The sequence below is a fragment of the Nasonia vitripennis genome, chromosome 1 (genome assembly GCF_009193385.2).
Source record: "Nasonia vitripennis strain AsymCx chromosome 1, Nvit_psr_1.1, whole genome shotgun sequence".
Classification (NCBI taxonomy): domain Eukaryota; kingdom Metazoa; phylum Arthropoda; class Insecta; order Hymenoptera; family Pteromalidae; genus Nasonia; species Nasonia vitripennis.
In genome coordinates this window covers 28,447,941-28,465,209 of record NC_045757.1, presented here as the reverse complement: position 1 = coordinate 28,465,209, position 17,269 = coordinate 28,447,941, and the positions used below count along the sequence as shown (strand labels likewise).

At 37.1% G+C, this 17,269-nt stretch overlaps 1 protein-coding gene across 11 annotated transcripts in view; it reads left to right on the top strand.

Moving 5' to 3' along the window:
• Positions 1-17,269, top strand: part of LOC100679567 (muscle M-line assembly protein unc-89) — a 68,153-nt gene that overhangs the window by 607 nt on the left and 50,277 nt on the right. For 9 of the 11 annotated variants that reach the window (XM_031933632.2, XM_031933631.2, XM_031933633.2 and 6 more), the window contains exons 2-17: positions 2,105-2,354; positions 2,639-2,837; positions 3,248-3,361; positions 3,652-3,826; positions 3,903-4,003; positions 4,095-4,304; positions 4,400-4,585; positions 4,663-4,777; positions 4,860-5,101; positions 5,172-5,294; positions 5,393-5,584; positions 6,062-6,345; positions 13,121-13,424; positions 14,445-14,623; positions 15,132-15,282; positions 15,876-16,283. In XM_031933632.2, the coding sequence (XP_031789492.1) occupies positions 2,161-2,354; positions 2,639-2,837; positions 3,248-3,361; positions 3,652-3,826; positions 3,903-4,003; positions 4,095-4,304; positions 4,400-4,585; positions 4,663-4,777; positions 4,860-5,101; positions 5,172-5,294; positions 5,393-5,584; positions 6,062-6,345; positions 13,121-13,424; positions 14,445-14,623; positions 15,132-15,282; positions 15,876-16,283 (3,177 nt within the window). In that variant the 5' untranslated portion in view covers positions 2,105-2,160. Of the gene's footprint in view, positions 1-2,104; positions 2,355-2,638; positions 2,838-3,247; positions 3,362-3,651; positions 3,827-3,902; positions 4,004-4,094; positions 4,305-4,399; positions 4,586-4,662; positions 4,778-4,859; positions 5,102-5,171; positions 5,295-5,392; positions 5,585-5,658; positions 5,714-6,061; positions 6,346-13,120; positions 13,425-14,444; positions 14,624-15,131; positions 15,283-15,875; positions 16,284-17,269 lie in introns of those variants that run through there. The other 2 variants (XM_031933624.2, XM_031933630.2) reach the window with 2 other exon arrangements.

Sequence of the window (17,269 nt, the reverse complement as noted above, 5' to 3'; positions counted from 1 at the left end):
TTAGATTCTAATAGATAAGAAAATATGGTAATAAGTAAAATAACACAGCGTTAGATGTTTTAACGATTGCTTGAAAATGTAATCGCTATCCGTAATGATTACGGATTTCTCTTTTCTTGGAAAAACGTCGCATTTTAATTATGGTAAATTGCTAGTTACCTGTATAATAAGAATTCAGAGAGAGGCTTTTCATGCAGCGTTTCTTCAATTTCTTGTCTTGATATCTCTTTATCAGTCGAATAATATAAAAATCACTTCAATTAAATAACTTTCCATGAAATAAATTTTTACAATTTTCTATTGAATAATGGACTAATTTTGAATAAACTATTTCTATAGCTATGCATTAAATGAATTCTGAATGTCCCAAACCAACTACATTGTTGAAAGGCCGTTGATAAATTACCGAAGTCGCACACGCAGAATAAATGAAAAAACTTCGATATGCAAATTCCGAAAGAGAAAGAAAAAATACACCTTGTCACATGATACATCGATTGCGGCGCGGCGAGTTTGGTTTTCTTGTTTCTCGGCAGCGCGAGTCTCACGAGTCTCGTTCACTTTAAAAGATAGTGGCTTCGCGCGCAATTAATGCTGAATTATTATGTGCAGAAGGAAGCCGCTTAAATGAAGCTGTATTTTTAAGAGAATATTCAATCGCAGGTCATATAATCGACCGGTTAATCAGTCTTCGCTTAATTTCATCAGTATCTACTTTTTAAGTATAGTTATATTCCATTAGTTTATTTTTCATCAACCTTATGAATTTGCTAAATAAATAAAAACATACTTAATCGTATCTCCACATCGCATCGGAACGTTATAACGTATTCACCGCCCAGCGCGCGCGCACTTAATTCACCCCGAGAAATTGGCATCTCCAGTTCATTCACTAGCGCGAGTGCGCGCCATACACAAGTATGTATAACACGCGGTATATCTCGAGAAAGAGTAGACCTACTCTGTGCACGAGGGAACGACGAGAAGGATGAACGTATAATGCTCAAGTAAAAGGAGCGCGTGCGGCTGCAGTTAAGAAAAGAATAGCGCGGGGCAATGAATGAGAAAATGAGAAAACAAAAAGTCCGCACACGCAGGAAAGGAAATACTTAGCGGAACGAAGTATTATAATCCTCTCGTTTTATAAGAAACCTATTCATGCATCCTTCGAAAAAGAGAGCGAAACAATTCAACCCAATGCAAAGCACGCCGATAGTAGTGCCGCACCCGCGCGCGCGGAATTCTAAGCCCACGAATTAATGGGAGACGGCGCGACCTCTCAGCCCGGAGAATTACACGGCGTAGTAACGAGAAAGAGAGAGAGAGAGAGAGAGAGAAAGAGAGAGAGAGAGAGAGAGCAAAAGGTAGACACCGGTAGAGAAAGAGAGAGAGAGAGAGAGAGCAAAAGGTAGACACCGGTAGAGAAAGAGAGAAAAAAACCACGGAAGAGCCGAAGGGAGAGAGAGAGAGAGAGAGAGAGAGAGAGAGAGAGAGAGAGAGAGAGAGAGAGAGAGAGAGAGAGAGAGAGAGAGAGAGAGAGGCAAAATGAAGAGTATGAGCAGCAGGAGAGAATGAGCGAGAAAGGCTGCTGCTGCAGAGGTGGAAGGCTCGCGCGCTCCTGCGGGAGACTTGTTCGCGCAGGTAGAAACGCGGTCACACGCCGAGAGGACCAGTCGTTTCGTGTTCTCCAAGGCGGCGAGCGTTCTGCTCGTTTGCCTGGTGAACCGCGAGCGAGAATCGGATATCGAGTAACTCTTTTCACCCTGCGAAAACAGTGTTGTTGATCTGCACTCTTTGATTAATATATGTTGCGAGGAAAAATTTCAAGTGTTTTTTTGCGATCTGGAAATTTATTATCAAGACACACCATGCGGTAATTAATTGCGAATGTATAGTGTGATACTTTTAGACCTGTGCGATAAAATGCACATTACAGTTCGTACGTGCGAGATAGAGATCTTTCTCGCGAAGAATATCGTGAGATTCATTTCAATAATGGGGTATTAAAAACGTACGGTGAAACGACGGGATCGCGCGTAAAACCGTTCCGAACATCGGCAGAACTTCATCAGGACTTCGCCAAAACAATCCGATCTTTTCACAGGTGAGGTAACGAGTTTATAAGAAGGACGTGCTCGATGATCGGAGGAGCGTCGTAAGATGTCATCGGTGAGCAGCAGGTATGAGGCAGTCAACATTTTGGAAGCTCTCGAGTCGGAGATAGCCTACGTGCCGGGAGGGCGGGACAGGGAGAATCGAGCGCTGATCGTGCTCGACATTCCGGCCGGCGAGCCCCTGCCAATTACCCGAAAGAACCTCGAGCTGCTGATCGACTACTTTTTGGACATTTTTAGGTGTGTATAGTAGAGATAAGTCGGTATAAGCCTATAGTCGAGAGTTGTCCGCTTCTTGCGTGCTATGCTAAGTTAATGTAAATTTGATGAAGTTAGAATGGATTCTTTCGAATATGAGTGAAAGCTTTTTTCCAGTCGGAATCATGAGTTTTATTACTCTATATGGTTTTATTAACGTCGTAGAAATGAGATTTTCCTGTTACAAAAATCCAGGCAAATTGTTTGATCCTTTAATAGATCATTAATAAATGTATCCAAACAAAACAAAAAAATTAAACCCACAGCGAGGACACCCAAGCAAACGGCCTCACGCTCCTGGTGGACGCGCGTTCGGCGACATGGCGTTCGGCCCGCAGCCACATACGCCAGGCATGCTTGCAGCTTGGCCCGAGGTCAGCTTCCGTGATCGCAGTGAGGCCCGACGGCTTCTGGGACAACCACCGCGTCGACAATTACTGCACCAAATCCCACAGGGACGGCGAGGTCAGTGAAAGAGCCGCTGCTCGCGATCTTTCTGCACTTTCGATGTTGGCCTACTAACGCGAAATTGCTGCTGCGTTTGCTTGATTGTGTCTTTACGCCGCGCGTACCTTGTGTTAGCTTGTTCGAGGAATTTCTAATCTCGTGATGTGGCTTTGATTTTTGAGAGGGAGATCAGTAATCTCTGATTGAGTGATTTAACAGTGGGAAACTTGAAGGAACGCGTGCTCGAGAAGCTTGTTTACGTTTTTGAAGTTCGAAAGTATGACGCTTTTGCTTTGATTGAGAGGAAAGGGTCTGGAGCATCAACCATTCGATTTTTTTTAACTTACCATACTTGAGCCAACTTTCTTGCGATATTGTAGTTATGCATTTATTAAAAATAAATTTCGATGTATCATCTTATTTTGCAGCCGATCTACGTTTCTCTCAACAGGTTATGCGTTTACGTCGATCCCAATCAGTTGACTTACAACTTGGGTGGTAGCAAGTCCTACGACCACGCAGCTTGGATTCAGAATCGAGTGGTAAGTTTTGTTGGTTTATTTCCTTGCTTCCTGTCGCTGCGGCTATAATATTTCATATTCCTCGGTTCGCGTTTTATTTGTCTTGGCGTTTTATGCTAGTATAAAAACATGGTTTTACATACATTTTTTTCCTTCTGTTATTCTTGAACTCGTGCCTTTGCATTAAAAGTTAAAACGAGGAAAAATTTTATTTCACTGTTGTATATTTTTTCATACATAAAATAGCTATGAAAGCCACTGCCGATTAGACGTTTTGAAAATTCCGCTTACTACACACTATCTGATTTCAGCGAGTCGACGAGTTCATAACCGACGCTCAAGACTTGATTGCAAAAATGGATGAGCAAAAGGAAAGACTGTCGAGCGCAGAAATGATTCGTTCTAAGGACTCTGACGAAACACTTGCATCTACTAAAGAAACTAATTTGGAAATGATGAGTGCGGCTCAACGAATACTACGAACGGGTAAGAAAAAGAATTAAAATTGTTTGTTTTTACATGGTTTAAAGCAAAATTATTTATTAATGCTGTTATCTTACAGGCAGACATTTAACGAGTTCAATGAGTCGCGAATCGGCGCAAGATGTCTTGGACACGGTACAAAGGATCCATAAGTTAATCGATTCCATAGAGCAGAAACAGGTACGATCGTAGTGCAATTATTCAATTAGCTGTAGTTAGAAATAATATTATGTTACCATAGTTCTAATTCAATTTCACTTCCTGCCCGTAGGTGGAAATCGAGAAAGCTTGGATCGACATGGAGAGGAACATCGACATTCTGAAGGAGATCGAGAGTCTGGAAGAAGGTGTAGCCAGCGTGACGAATTGGATTCTAGGGCCGGCCGATTCCATGTTAAATTCTCATTACCAAATAGGCTTCGATGTTGCATCGTCAGAGGAGTTGAGGCGAGAACACGAAAAACTCGAATTAGAATGTAGGGTAAGTTACGACTTCACGCCTTCTAATCGGCTGATCGAATCAGTACGTATAACTGTACGAACTAATGTAATTAATTTTTTTGTTTCGCTTGACAGGAAACGTATGGAAACTATGCGGAACTTCTGCACAAGATAGATAGCATATCGAGCGATTATCTGTCGGAAGATTTAAAGTCTCAAAGAGATTTCATGGATTTTGTCTGCAGAAGCTTTGCTACGAGACTCGAAAGGCGGAGAAACGTGCTTATCACTTCCCAGAGATTCTTTCGTCTAGTTTCCGAGGTGCATGATAAATACAATTTATGGTTCTTGAAGCTCGTTAATTCTTGTGTTTTGTATAACTGAACATTTTATTTCAGTATTTTGATAAAACTAGCGAAGTTTTCGATAAGCTAATAATGGGAAGTCGTACCTGTAGTTTCTCAAACGCTGGAGCGAAATTAGCGAAACTGGAAAAGAGTCAGCACAAATTAGGTAAGTGTGGAAACCGCTGTAATCGTTGCTAATTTTGTTCAATTAATGTTACTAAGCATCCGATATTCTTCTATCTTTATAGAAGGACTAGAAAGGGAGCTAGTGAAAGAAGGCGAAAAGTTATCAGATATACTTTCGATGCCCGTGAAAGATGCTCTATGCCGAGATGTACAAATTGATTATGGTGAGGATATCATAAACATCCAAGATATCTTGGATGCAACGAACGCGAGGAAAAACATTTTTAACGACAGCGTGGAGCTTCAGAAACTGACGCTGAAGCAAATCGCTCTTGTACATACGTATGAGAGTGATGCCGAACAAGTTAGTGAAGTTTCGTGATCTGTTATAGAAAATTATTATCTGAAATTTTCAATTATCTTCATTACATTAGGCAATACGTTGGCTAGACGATCTATTCGACGTACTCGTTAGTAGCCACGTCGAAATCGGCTGCAACGTTGCGGAAATACAAACGCAGAAGCAAGAGCATCAATCGTTTCAAGAAACAGCTAGGGTAATTCCCTATTTTGTCCCATTGATACACTAAACTTAAAATGCAAAGATCATCAATTCCATATTTATATTAATTCATCATCGTTTATCCGTTGACAGGGTACATACGAATATGGCTGTCAATTGATGAACGGCGCCCGAGTTTTGCGAATCTCGTGCAAACTGGATCTCGACGATAACACGTTGCTTATGTCGCGACTGCGCCAGGCTTGGCGACAGCTTCGTTCGGTCGGACAGGAGCAGCTGACCCGTTTAAGAGTCTGCGCCGTTTTCCATCGCAACGTCACCGACGTGAGTCTCTCCATAATAATAAACAGGTTTACCTAAATCGATAGCGAGCGATTACGTGCTGATGGTCTTGTTTTGCACTTTAGAACAGTTTGATTCATGGTAACGGCAGTTCACTTCTGAGATTTCAGTGTACGTGGAAAATTCGGTGATTTTTACATTTTATTTCCATATAATCTTTCAAGATTACTCTCGAGTTCATTAGAACTCGTTTAATGTTACTTTAATTATCTTATTTAAATAGTACATCAAACAGTAAATATGTGATTTAGAATTAAAAAAGATTTTGTTCAGCACATATTACAATTTAGGATCAATGCAGAGATTTACATCTCTCTCCAATCAAAAATAAATTCATCCCAAAAAAAGCCTCGCTTTCCACGCGCGCTCAAGAGACTTACTGTTCTAAGTGCATACATACTAAGGTAAGCAGCGCGTTAAAATTAACCGATTTCCGTTTTCGCTCGCGGCCACGTGCAGCATTGCAGCAAATTGCGCGAGATGATCGAGACGGTCAGCGCGTTTTCGCCAAAGAGAAGCAGATCGGTGACGCCGCTGCGCTCGGCCTCGGCATCGCCAGAAGCCGTCGAGGCTCCGACGTCGGTGACGACTACCACTACTACCTCTGCGCCGACTTCCCGGCACAAAGCTGAAATCAGAGATGTACTGACCAAGAGAGAAAAGCTCCTTCCAGAGGTTGGTCGAATGGTGCGACTTGGTCGGTTGTTGAGGTCGCGGCTGAAAGAGCCATTAGCTCATCAGAGGTAAGCTTCGTGTGTTTTTTTTTCGAGGTGTGAATGTACTTTGTTTATAAATGTTTGTTAACCTGTAATTTAGAAGGTTGAATTTTGTTGTGTACATAGAGGAACTATTGGTTTGATCGATTTGTCCTTTGATGAATAACATAGTAAGATTGGCAAACTGTGTAGTGAAAACTAATGCGAATTTACTGTAATTTGTATGATTATTTAGGGCGAATGAATATACAAAATATTATGCATCGTCGCCATAATACCTAGAAAAACAATTTTTGGAAAAGCTTTTGTTTGTTCAAAGATATCACTTAATGGTAAAAAATAATTGTTAGCATTTCTCAATACTCTTCAAACTTCATACACAATAAGAAAATTAATTAACTATATCATTCAAGATAAACCAATAAACAACATTTAAACGATATCATTGATCAGTAGTTAAATGCACAGTAGTAAGCAGACACTACAATTTCAATAAACTCCGCATATCACCCAAATCGCTTCAAACTAAGTACTGCAATAAATAAAAGCGATAAATCCAAACGCATTACGAAATTCACACATCGTATTTATACACCCAATCTCACTCACAAGGAAAGGTACCCAACCCGAACTCACCGATTTTGATGATTTTCATATATGTTGTAGAACATAAAAAAATAAGAGACACGTATTTTTTTTTATCGGCTAATTTTCACTTTTAAGGGGTAAAAACCTCCCCTAAAGTTAACCCCCAAAAAGCGTTTTTTTTAAATATCTCGGCTTAAAATTAATATTTTTCAATGAAACAAATTGGAGGTTATTTCTTACAAAAAGAGCAAGTATTTCATGGTGATTTGAAGAGTAAGGGTAGCATCCCCTATTTTTTAGGGGTTGAAAACATATATTTTTTGGCATAATTTTATAATAAAAATGTTTAAACCGACTAAAAAAAATTGGAAAAAATGTTTAAACATCCTTAATAACAAAATTTAGTTGACGTCTTTCGGTGTTTTCATAAATATTACCCCTAAGGGGGTAAACCACCCCTAACACAAAATAACTGTAAATATGTAATTCAATACATAATATTTCGTAGAAAGTTTGTATATAGAGGTTTTCGAGGTCGCTGATTACAAATCTGTTATCAGATTTTGAAAATTCAAAATGGCGGATCCAATATAGCGGACGGAAATATCGAAAAAAAATTTTATATAATAAAAAAGTTTTAAACGACTAAAAAATTTGGAAAAAATTTGTAAACATCTATAATAAACAAATTAAGTTTTTCGGTTTTTTCATAGATACTTCCCCTTAGGGGGGTAAACCACCCCTAACACAAAATAACTATAAGTATACTTCAATCTATAATATTTTGTAGAAGGTTTGTATATAGAGGTTTACGAGGTCGCTGATTACAAATCTGTTATCAGATTTTGAAAATTCAAAATGGCGGATCCAATATGGTGGACGGAAATATCGAAAAAAAATTTTAACTTTCAAAAAAACTTGTTTACAAATGTGTGATCTTTGTAGCCTGTACATGTGAACTAAAGAGCCTTAAACCCTAAACCCCTAAAGAACAAATAGGCTAAATGGTTGTGCATTTTAACCAAACGACTCCAAACCCCTAACCTCCAGACAAGCCGAAGGCCTATGCTTTACCGTAGACACGAGTATAGACATATTACCGATATTTTATTCTATCATTTTGTATGTAACAAATAACGTCTCGTTTTATGTTTCAATCAAAGATTATTTATTTTTCTGCTTTTATAAATTAGCATAATTTCAAAAGTAATTTCATAAATTATAAAGTATTTCATAAATTGCATAATTATATAATTTTATAAATTCAAAAAGTCCACACTTTTTTGCAAATGAAAAAACATAGGTTAATAAAATTAGTTTATCAAACTTTTTGCGTTTTGTAATAAAATTTAATGTTGTCAAACTTGGGAGTTTTTCATTGTTACAATTATTTCGTAAGCCAAACGTTTTTTAGATGAATTCTCGAAGTAATGATTATTGTATCTATAGTAAAATATTTACAGTCTGGAATTCCATAATAATACTATTTGCTACGATTTAATGAATTTATCAAAAAATCTAAATTTAATAATAAATATTATTCTAATTATTATTATTATTTTTCATTATCATTGCTATTATCAGTATTACTGTTATTATTGCTATTGCAATTATGCTTATTCTTCTTCTTCTTATTATTATTATTATATTACTATGATAATTTTTGTTATTGGTAAAAATACATAAAAGAATATTAATACTCGAACTTCATTTGCAATTAAAGAACACGTTGTTATTGAAAGGGAATTTTATATGCATTCATTAGTTTAATGAATGTTATCGTACATTCAATGATAATTCCACAGATAAATGTCTTTCACTCATAAAAGTTGTTGACAATATGTGCGAATCAGTATGTTCTTTTTTTAGATTGTTTTCATCGAGTGTTTACCTCAGCTGCCTGTGTTATTTTTTAGGCAGTGAGTGAGTTTTGTGGGTATTCTAGTTCGATGCCGGAAAGTACGAATAGTACGTCTTTTTGTTTGTCAGTGGTATCATACAGTTGTAGAAAATTTTCTTTAGTGATTTTATATAGATTTACATTATTCAATTTCAAAGTGAATAAAAGTTGAATAAAACCAAAAGTAGAGTTTTCCGAACATCACAAAGTGGAACGAGAATTCTTCTCCAATGCATAAATTAATGATTTGATTCAATTTACATTCACTCGTTTTATTCTGGTAGAAATGTAGCAGTCGTGCCTTACATGCAAAAACACAGCTTGTATAAATTTTACCGCTTGTTTTCATTTTAGATTGAAAAATGAAAATTAATCCGTTAAACGTTCTAAACTTATTATTAGCATACTTTCAAGCGTTAAACATACCAGATAGTGTCACGAATTATCACGAAACAGAGTTGGCCGAAAAAATAAAAGAAATTTTAATAGATGCAACACATGATTTCAACGATGTAGAAATGATTACTGATGACTCTTTGGATTTTCAAGAAGAGTATAAAGACCATAATGTGGAAATAATTGAAGATGAAGTGCAACATCATTTTCTTGATCCGGATATAGCACCAACAAATCAATGTACAGCAGATAATGAAGAACTAGATTTTGAATACAAAAAAAGAGCTGTAGAATTTTGGAGAAGTAGCAAAACGAAGCAAAATTTAAGTCTCAAAACAGTGCAAAACAGATTCAAAAAAGTATCATCTATTAGTCAGCTACGTCGTTGGGCTCATTCAATTAATAAAGGTGGCACGTATAGAGAAAAAGTAGCACAAATTTGTCAGTATACCCTGGATAATTTTCAAGCAGCTCTCGACAGTGGTTCAATTATCCATGATGAAGATATAATTCGATGGGCCTTACAAGCTAAAAAAGAAATTGGTTTTGATGATATTAGATTCAAAGCTTCTAAACATTGGTTACTCAAATTTAAGCAAGCACACCGAATAGTTTCTAGTAAAATAAATAAGTTCATAACAAGAAAAACACTAGAAAGTAGTGCAGAACTTACGGCTAAAGCTGAAGCATTTATCGATGACGTTAAATCGTGTATACCAAGGATTGGACTCGAAAATTTGTATAATACAGATCAGAGCGGATTTCAGCTAGAAATGCATTCTGGAAGAACATTAGCAGTAGAAGGAGAAAAGCAAGTGCAATGTCTGGTACAGTCAATTTCAGCAACAACGCATAGTTATACTATACAGCCACTAATATCAGCTACTGGACAACTGTTGTCACCGCTATTTCTTGTTTTAAAGGAACCAAGTGGCAAGTTTGGCCCTATTGTAGAACAAAACATATTTAGACCAGAAAACGTGTACGTGGAAGCATCCAAATCTGGAAAATTAACAACAAGTAAGGGAACTAATAACAATTTTTACATTGTAATATCGTTGATCAGTTAATTAGTAAGTCGTTTAATTGCAGATCACTTCAAAATCTGGTTGGAAAAAATATTTTATCCCTATGTAGGCCATCACTCAATACTATTACTTGATTCTTGGAGTGGTCATTGTGACAAAGTTATAGAAGAAACAATGCCACAAAATAAAATTATTAACATAAAAAAATTCCAACTGGAACCACAGGAAAAATACAACCACTTGATGTCTATGGATTCCGTATTTGGAAAAACTTTGTCCGAACATTTTCTGATAATGTAATGTTAATGGATCATGATATGAATTTTCACGTGAGAAATAATATAATTAAACTTCAATCATTGGTTCACAACCAACTGTCTTCACCGAGATATATAGATTTGTTTAAATATTCCTGGTATAAAAGCGGTTACGTCAATGAAAAACCAGATAAATTTGATAATCCTATAGATTTCAGTTTTGGAAAGTCTTGTGCAACACATTGTGAAATAGAAGGGTGCACAAACATTGCAATTGTACGATGTGGTTGGTGCAAAAAAGCATTGTGCTTTAAACACTTTTATGAGGACTACCATTATTGTAAAAACATCGTAAAATAATATATTTTATGCTCAATACAAAAAATGCACTATGGCAAAAGATAAAAGATTGTAGATTATTATTATACTCTAATATTATAAACAAAAATACATTATAAGTTGAATTTACAATAAAGGAATTTCAATAACATTCTGATAACAATTTCTACGGAAATTATAAAACTGCTTCACACACAGAATTTTCTTGTTTACAAATTTAGGAATTTGAGGTGGTTTGGTTAAAAAGCACAACCATTTAGCCTATTTGTTCTTTAGGGGTTTAGGGTTTAAGGCTCTTTAGTTCACATGTACAGGCTACAAAGATCACACATTTGTAAACAAGTTTTTATGAAAGTTAAAATTCTTTTTCGACATTTTCGTCCACCACATTGGTTCCGCCATTTTGAATTTTCAAAATCTGATAACAGATTTGTAATCAGCGACCTCGAAAACCTCTATATACAAATTTTCTACGAAATATTATGTATTGAATTACATATTTACAGTTATTTTGTGTTAGGGGTGGTTTACCCCCTTAGGGGTAATATTTATGAAAACACCGAAAGATGTCAACTAAATTTTGTTATTAAGGATGTTTAAACATTTTTTCCAATTTTTTTTAGTCGGTTTAAACATTTTTATTATAAAATTATGCCAAAAAATATATGTTTTCAACCCCTAAAAAATAGGGGATGCTACTCTTACTCTTCAAATCACCATGAAATACTTGCTCTTTTTGTAAGAAATAACCTCCAATTTGTTTCATTGAAAAATATTAATTTTAAGCCGAGATATTTAAAAAAACGCTTTTTGGGGGTTAACTTTAGGGGAGGTTTTTACCCCTTAAAAGTGAAAATTAGCCGATAAAAAAAAATACGTGCCTCTTATTTTTTTATGTTCTACAACATATATGAAAATCATCAAAATCGGTGAGTTCGGGTTGGGTACCTTTCCTTGTCAGAGCGCGAAACATAAACATCATCTGCGCGAGGAGATTCGTCGGGAGGCTTGATTGCGATAGGGCAAATCAGCGATCAGGAATTTAATTTCTCAAACGTCGACGAGCCGGTGACGCATCCCTAAAGAGAAATAAAAGGACCGGCAACTCGGTCGAAAAACGACTGCAGCAGATGCGCTCTCGATACTTTTTTATTAGAAGTTAGAAGAATTAGAACGACGACCACGATTCCGCGCGCATATCCCCTCGTCCTTCTGTATACTCATCGAGCTTTCTCCGGTCTGATGTTTTGCACTTCGATTTTGTTACGGAATTGGCTTACTCAAGTTTTTGTTTTTTATTCTTGTACTGGTTTGAAAAAATTAATTGAATCAATTTTCTTACTAAAACTTCGTATATTGTATGGTATATGTATAGCACACTTTAGTTTAAATAAGAATACTCGATATTTAAAATTTACGAGCAGAAGTCACGTGTGGTAAAATTCACAAACTTGTCGGCAGATTCTCTTCAAAGTATTAGTTGCCGTAAAGGAAGTAGTAATTACTTATCGGTGTCTATTTGCAGTAGCAACAACCGGTTAATAGTTTGCGTTGCTGCAGCTGCCAACTGACGCATGACGAGCTACCGCAAACCACTATTAGAACACGCGCCAGTTCAAAGTTTATTAGGATTTGCACGATTACAAACTAGCATCGATTGCAATAATTCTCGCTCCAAAATAACAAGAGTATATTATAATCATTTTCATAAATAGATCATAATTATAGTTTCCAAAAATAACAATCGATTCCAGAAATAATTTTTACAAGCTATTAACTACAATCTTAATAACGTTTCTTCAAAATGCTAAATTCTGATAAATCCCTCTCCACCCACTACATATTCCCCTCCTCACAACAGCTCCACCACACATCCATTCCCGCACCTCCATCTCCTCCTCGTCTCTCCATCTCTTATTATTCCCCATCGTCGTTCGCGACCCACCTTTTCACAACCAGCTCCACCAGACTGGTCGCAAGCTCCGAGAGCTTTTTCGTGAGCGTCTGTGTGGCGCGTATAGCCTCATTCGCCCGCGCGCGTGCACTTCGGAAAAGTTGTGTCTCCCGCGAACGCGTTTATTACGTAAGCTCGCCGGAGAGCAAATATTGCGGCCGCTCACGACTTTGACTTTTGGACGGCGGACGCGTCAGTCTTCGACGCTACGGGCACGCGGCACGTCGCGTTCCAGATATAGTTTTATTTTATTTTTTTTTTTTAGTGCGCGAGATAATAGTTGATTAACGAACTCGAATTGTGATTTTTTTTTCTAATTTTGGTGGATTGTGAATGACAGCAGGATGTCGGAGCTGGATGACAGCACGTCAATGGAAGGTGGAAGCGGCCAGACCGGTGGAAATCTGTCGGCTGTGCAGTCGATATCGGCGAAGCTTCTGGAGGTGACGAGGTTGGCGGAAAAGCTCGACAAGAGGCTCTGCGAAGCTGGAGCTAGGAGTCAAGCTTTGAATCCTGCTCACGAGGACGACGAGGAGTTTTGTAAGGAAGAGGATATGAGGGACGCCAATGTGGGAACGACTACGACGACGAGGGAGCTTGCGGAGACAAGTGGTGCCATGGAGAAACGTAGCGATAAACTAGAGGTGCGATAAGATCTTGTATCTAGGTAGTGGGAATAGTGGTGTGAAGGAAGCGTTTCGTCAATGATTTTATGGTATGACTGTGCTGTGTTGAAAGTTGAAAGTTCGGATAATATGGTGGCTTGAAGTAGGAGGCTTTTTATCAACCATAAAAATGGGTATTTTCGAAGACGTGTGGTGGAGAAAAGAGAATGGTTTCGAATTACATTTGGATATGTGCTATTTTACGCGAATATTTATATTCAACTATAATGGTTAAAGATTTCTTTAAATCTTTAAATCTTTTTCTTCGTTTTGTTAATTATAAATGAAAGTAAATTAAGTTTATTGAATCATCTATAATATTAAATTAGAAGTAGTATTATTGCAAGTTGTCAATGCTTCAGCAAGTTTGTTTTTAATGAAAGAGAAAAAATTAAAAATATAGTGGTGGTTTAATCGATTTTACGAAAATAGATTGTTTTGATAAATGAAGCGTAATTTCATAAGAAAGCACGACGCATTTCTCAACAGCTTTTTCCTGCATGCAAATATTTTTAAATCTATAAATACGTACAACTATTTTTACAATTTTATGTATTTTACTATCTATTTGAGTTTTTATTTCTTAATAAAATACAGACATAATGTGCATGAATTCATCAAATAATTGAAGGGTGATTCAAAATGTATAAATTTATTCAAAAGCTATTTCGAGAAGACCGGATGAATTTGCAATAAAGAGGTATGATGTTTGGAGGGTCCACTTTTGAATCTTCTTGAGATGATATAGAGTTCTTCAATTAATGCTGAAAATAGAATTGTGAATTATATTTTTTCTTTTTGCATTAAAAGTATGAAGTATGAAGAAAGTTTTACTTGAAACAATGTAACAATGAATTTTTTATCATTCTGATGGCGGATAAATATTGTTTGACAACATTATTAAAATAAAGAAGAGATAAAATTGATATCTGAAAGTTTATCCTACATGCATTGCAAATATAATAATAAGTCAAATTAATTGAAATTTCTCTTCTCCAGGAAACTAACGTCAAAGAAACCGAGAGCCATAGTCAAGCCAGCGATCGGAGCGCCGTAGAGGATTCGAACGTTGAGGAGTACGTCACCGCGACCGAGTGCTCGACGACGCCAGTCCCAAGGTCGCGCAGCGAGTCGTTCCTCTCGTCCGAGTACGAAGATGCCCTCGTTTCAACGACCTGGTGAGTGAGAGCGAGAAAGAAAGAAAGAGAGAGAGAGAGAGAGAGAGAGAGAGAGAGAGAGAGAGAGAGAGAGAGAGAGAGAGTGTCGGCAGCAGTAGTAGAGATTCTCGGAGCACGCTCACGCACGTTTTCCGAGCTTTGGCAAAATTTAAATGAGGTTTATTCTGGGCGCGGCAAAAACGGGCTCATTCACTTTTATTTAGACCGGTCGTCGGCGCTTTGTACCGGCGCCGCGTCGGGAGTGTCTTACGTCTTCTTGAATTCGCATGATTTATTGTTAATTAATCGTTTAGTTTACTTTGCGTACTTTCCCTGCAGTTTATTGCGCAATTATTTTCACTACAATTGTTTTTGTATTTGTAAATAGAGGATGACGTTGAGTAATGCGCTATAGATCGTTGTTTAATGTCGTAACTATAAAAATAGTAAATACTCTGTAGACTATATATTATTTATTACATAAATGTGATTTGTAAACGTAAAGTTAATTGTATACTAACGTTTTCAGTCGAAAAGCGGAAGATGAGATGGCGATAAAAAAAGCCGAGGTGCTTCCCATAGCGAAATGCGAAACTACATTATCAACGAATCCTCCAGCTGATGAGGAAATTGTCGAATACAGTCCTGACGGTGCCACCGTCATTCAACGAATGATTCAAGTAAGTTTCAGAAAAAAGTATACCAAAAATATTGTTTTTTTTTTGGAGTAAATCATTTCAATTCACCTTAAGATAAAATCATTAAAAATATAAAAGTAATAGAAACTATACTTCCACTAGTGCTCCACACCTTGAGTGACCCGCCACCTAGCGAAGAAAACGTTTTTTGTTTATTATAATTAATTGACTAACTTTATCATCATAAATCGAGTTTCAGCACGTGCAATAAGTATTAAGGAATGTTTGAAAAAAAATTAAGCAATTAAAATTAAATAATAACGGCTTATTTCGTCGGAAAAAGTCAAATTGTAGTTAGCAAAATGACCACTGCTTCTTAAAATTTGTCCGACGGAATAAAATGTGAATTTAAACTTTTACCTAATAAACTTAATTTTGTAATATTCCTTGATACACACTACACTTGCTGAAACTCACTAATACCCACTTTTCAACCTTTAAGTTTGTTTAAATTATTAATGGTTATTCAGACGTAACGTGGGGGCGCTGCTAAAAATTCGAACTTCTAGCATAAGTGTGGAGCACTCTTAATATTTTCGAAAGCACTAACGAGTGTCAAACGATTCTGTCACCAGGAAAAAAGTGGCAAAATAGTAAAGGAGGTCACCGAAACGACAACACTGCGTGTCTCCCACAACACACACATCGGCGTCGACTCCTACAAACTCGTCTCCAACGTCATAACCGATCACACCGACAATCTTGACTATCGCGAGCTTCAGGACCTGAACCGGACGATCCTCAACGGCGACTGTCCCTCTCCTCTACCCCTTACGACTCATCGCGAGGAACATACCTACTGTCCATCTGCCAACACCTTCGTGAACTACCACAAGTCTGTAGCAAGTGGTAAGATCGAGGAGCTAACCGATCGGCCGTCAACGCCTCAAAACGATCTTCTCGCACTGGAAAACGGACGCAGTGATGAACCAGAGGATTTGCTGACGCAGGAAGAGAAAGACTTCCTCACGATGGTCAAAACGGTAAGTGACGAGCTCGACGAATGCACGAAGTCGCTGATGCCTATGCGAATGCCGATGTCGATTCTGCAGCAACGTCAGCACGTCGCGGTCGCCTGCACGTCGGCCGCTGCTGCGGCTGTCGAGGAACTGCAGGCGATCATACCTGCCGCTATTTCCATCTGCGAGCTAAACTAATGTCAGATTGTTTATGTTTGAGAGAGGCTTGGTTGTTTCACTTGGTTGTTGTATTCAGGTTTATTATCGAACTATGCATGTTACAAAGTTACAAAATATATCGGGGCTATTTTAATTAAATGTTACAGATTTTCTCGTCAGATTATCTGTATACTAAATTAGAAAATTATTAATGATTGTTAAATGGTAGAAATTTACGCGTTTAAAGCACTGCTCTTATTATCTCAGAATCCTAACTAGGTGAAAACCAGAACGATAATGAAGAGAGTAATTATTACATCAGCGATAACGATGAACACGTGCTCTGGACCTCATATCGTTAATTTATTTTGTACTCTACTATTCAGACATGTCACAACACTTGTTAGTTAAGTCAAGTATTACTGATTTATCATTTTATTTAAAATATTAACGTCAATTTTATTTATTATCACTTTTTCTATGATAATCATCAGATATAATGGAGTAGTGTTTTGACTCTTATTGCGAAATCGAAAATGTCAACGTCGTTTCGGATTTGATAACCCTGAAATCAAAAATAAAGTTATTTCCACTAGGTTGCGGTAGAATGAGATTTCTTTTGAGATTTTTTATTTGGTCGAAGCATTTATTTTTATCTGTGAATAATAGATGGTCTCTGTTTCAATTTCGATGAAACTTGAACATAATAAATAAAAAAGAAACAACCAAGTTTTTCAAAATCAATGTTTGTGCAAATAAATATAACATTTTAACGCTTACTCATCATACATATCAGCAAATGTTGCAATAAGCTTTTTGTACACAGCCATTGTTATAATATTCATAATTTT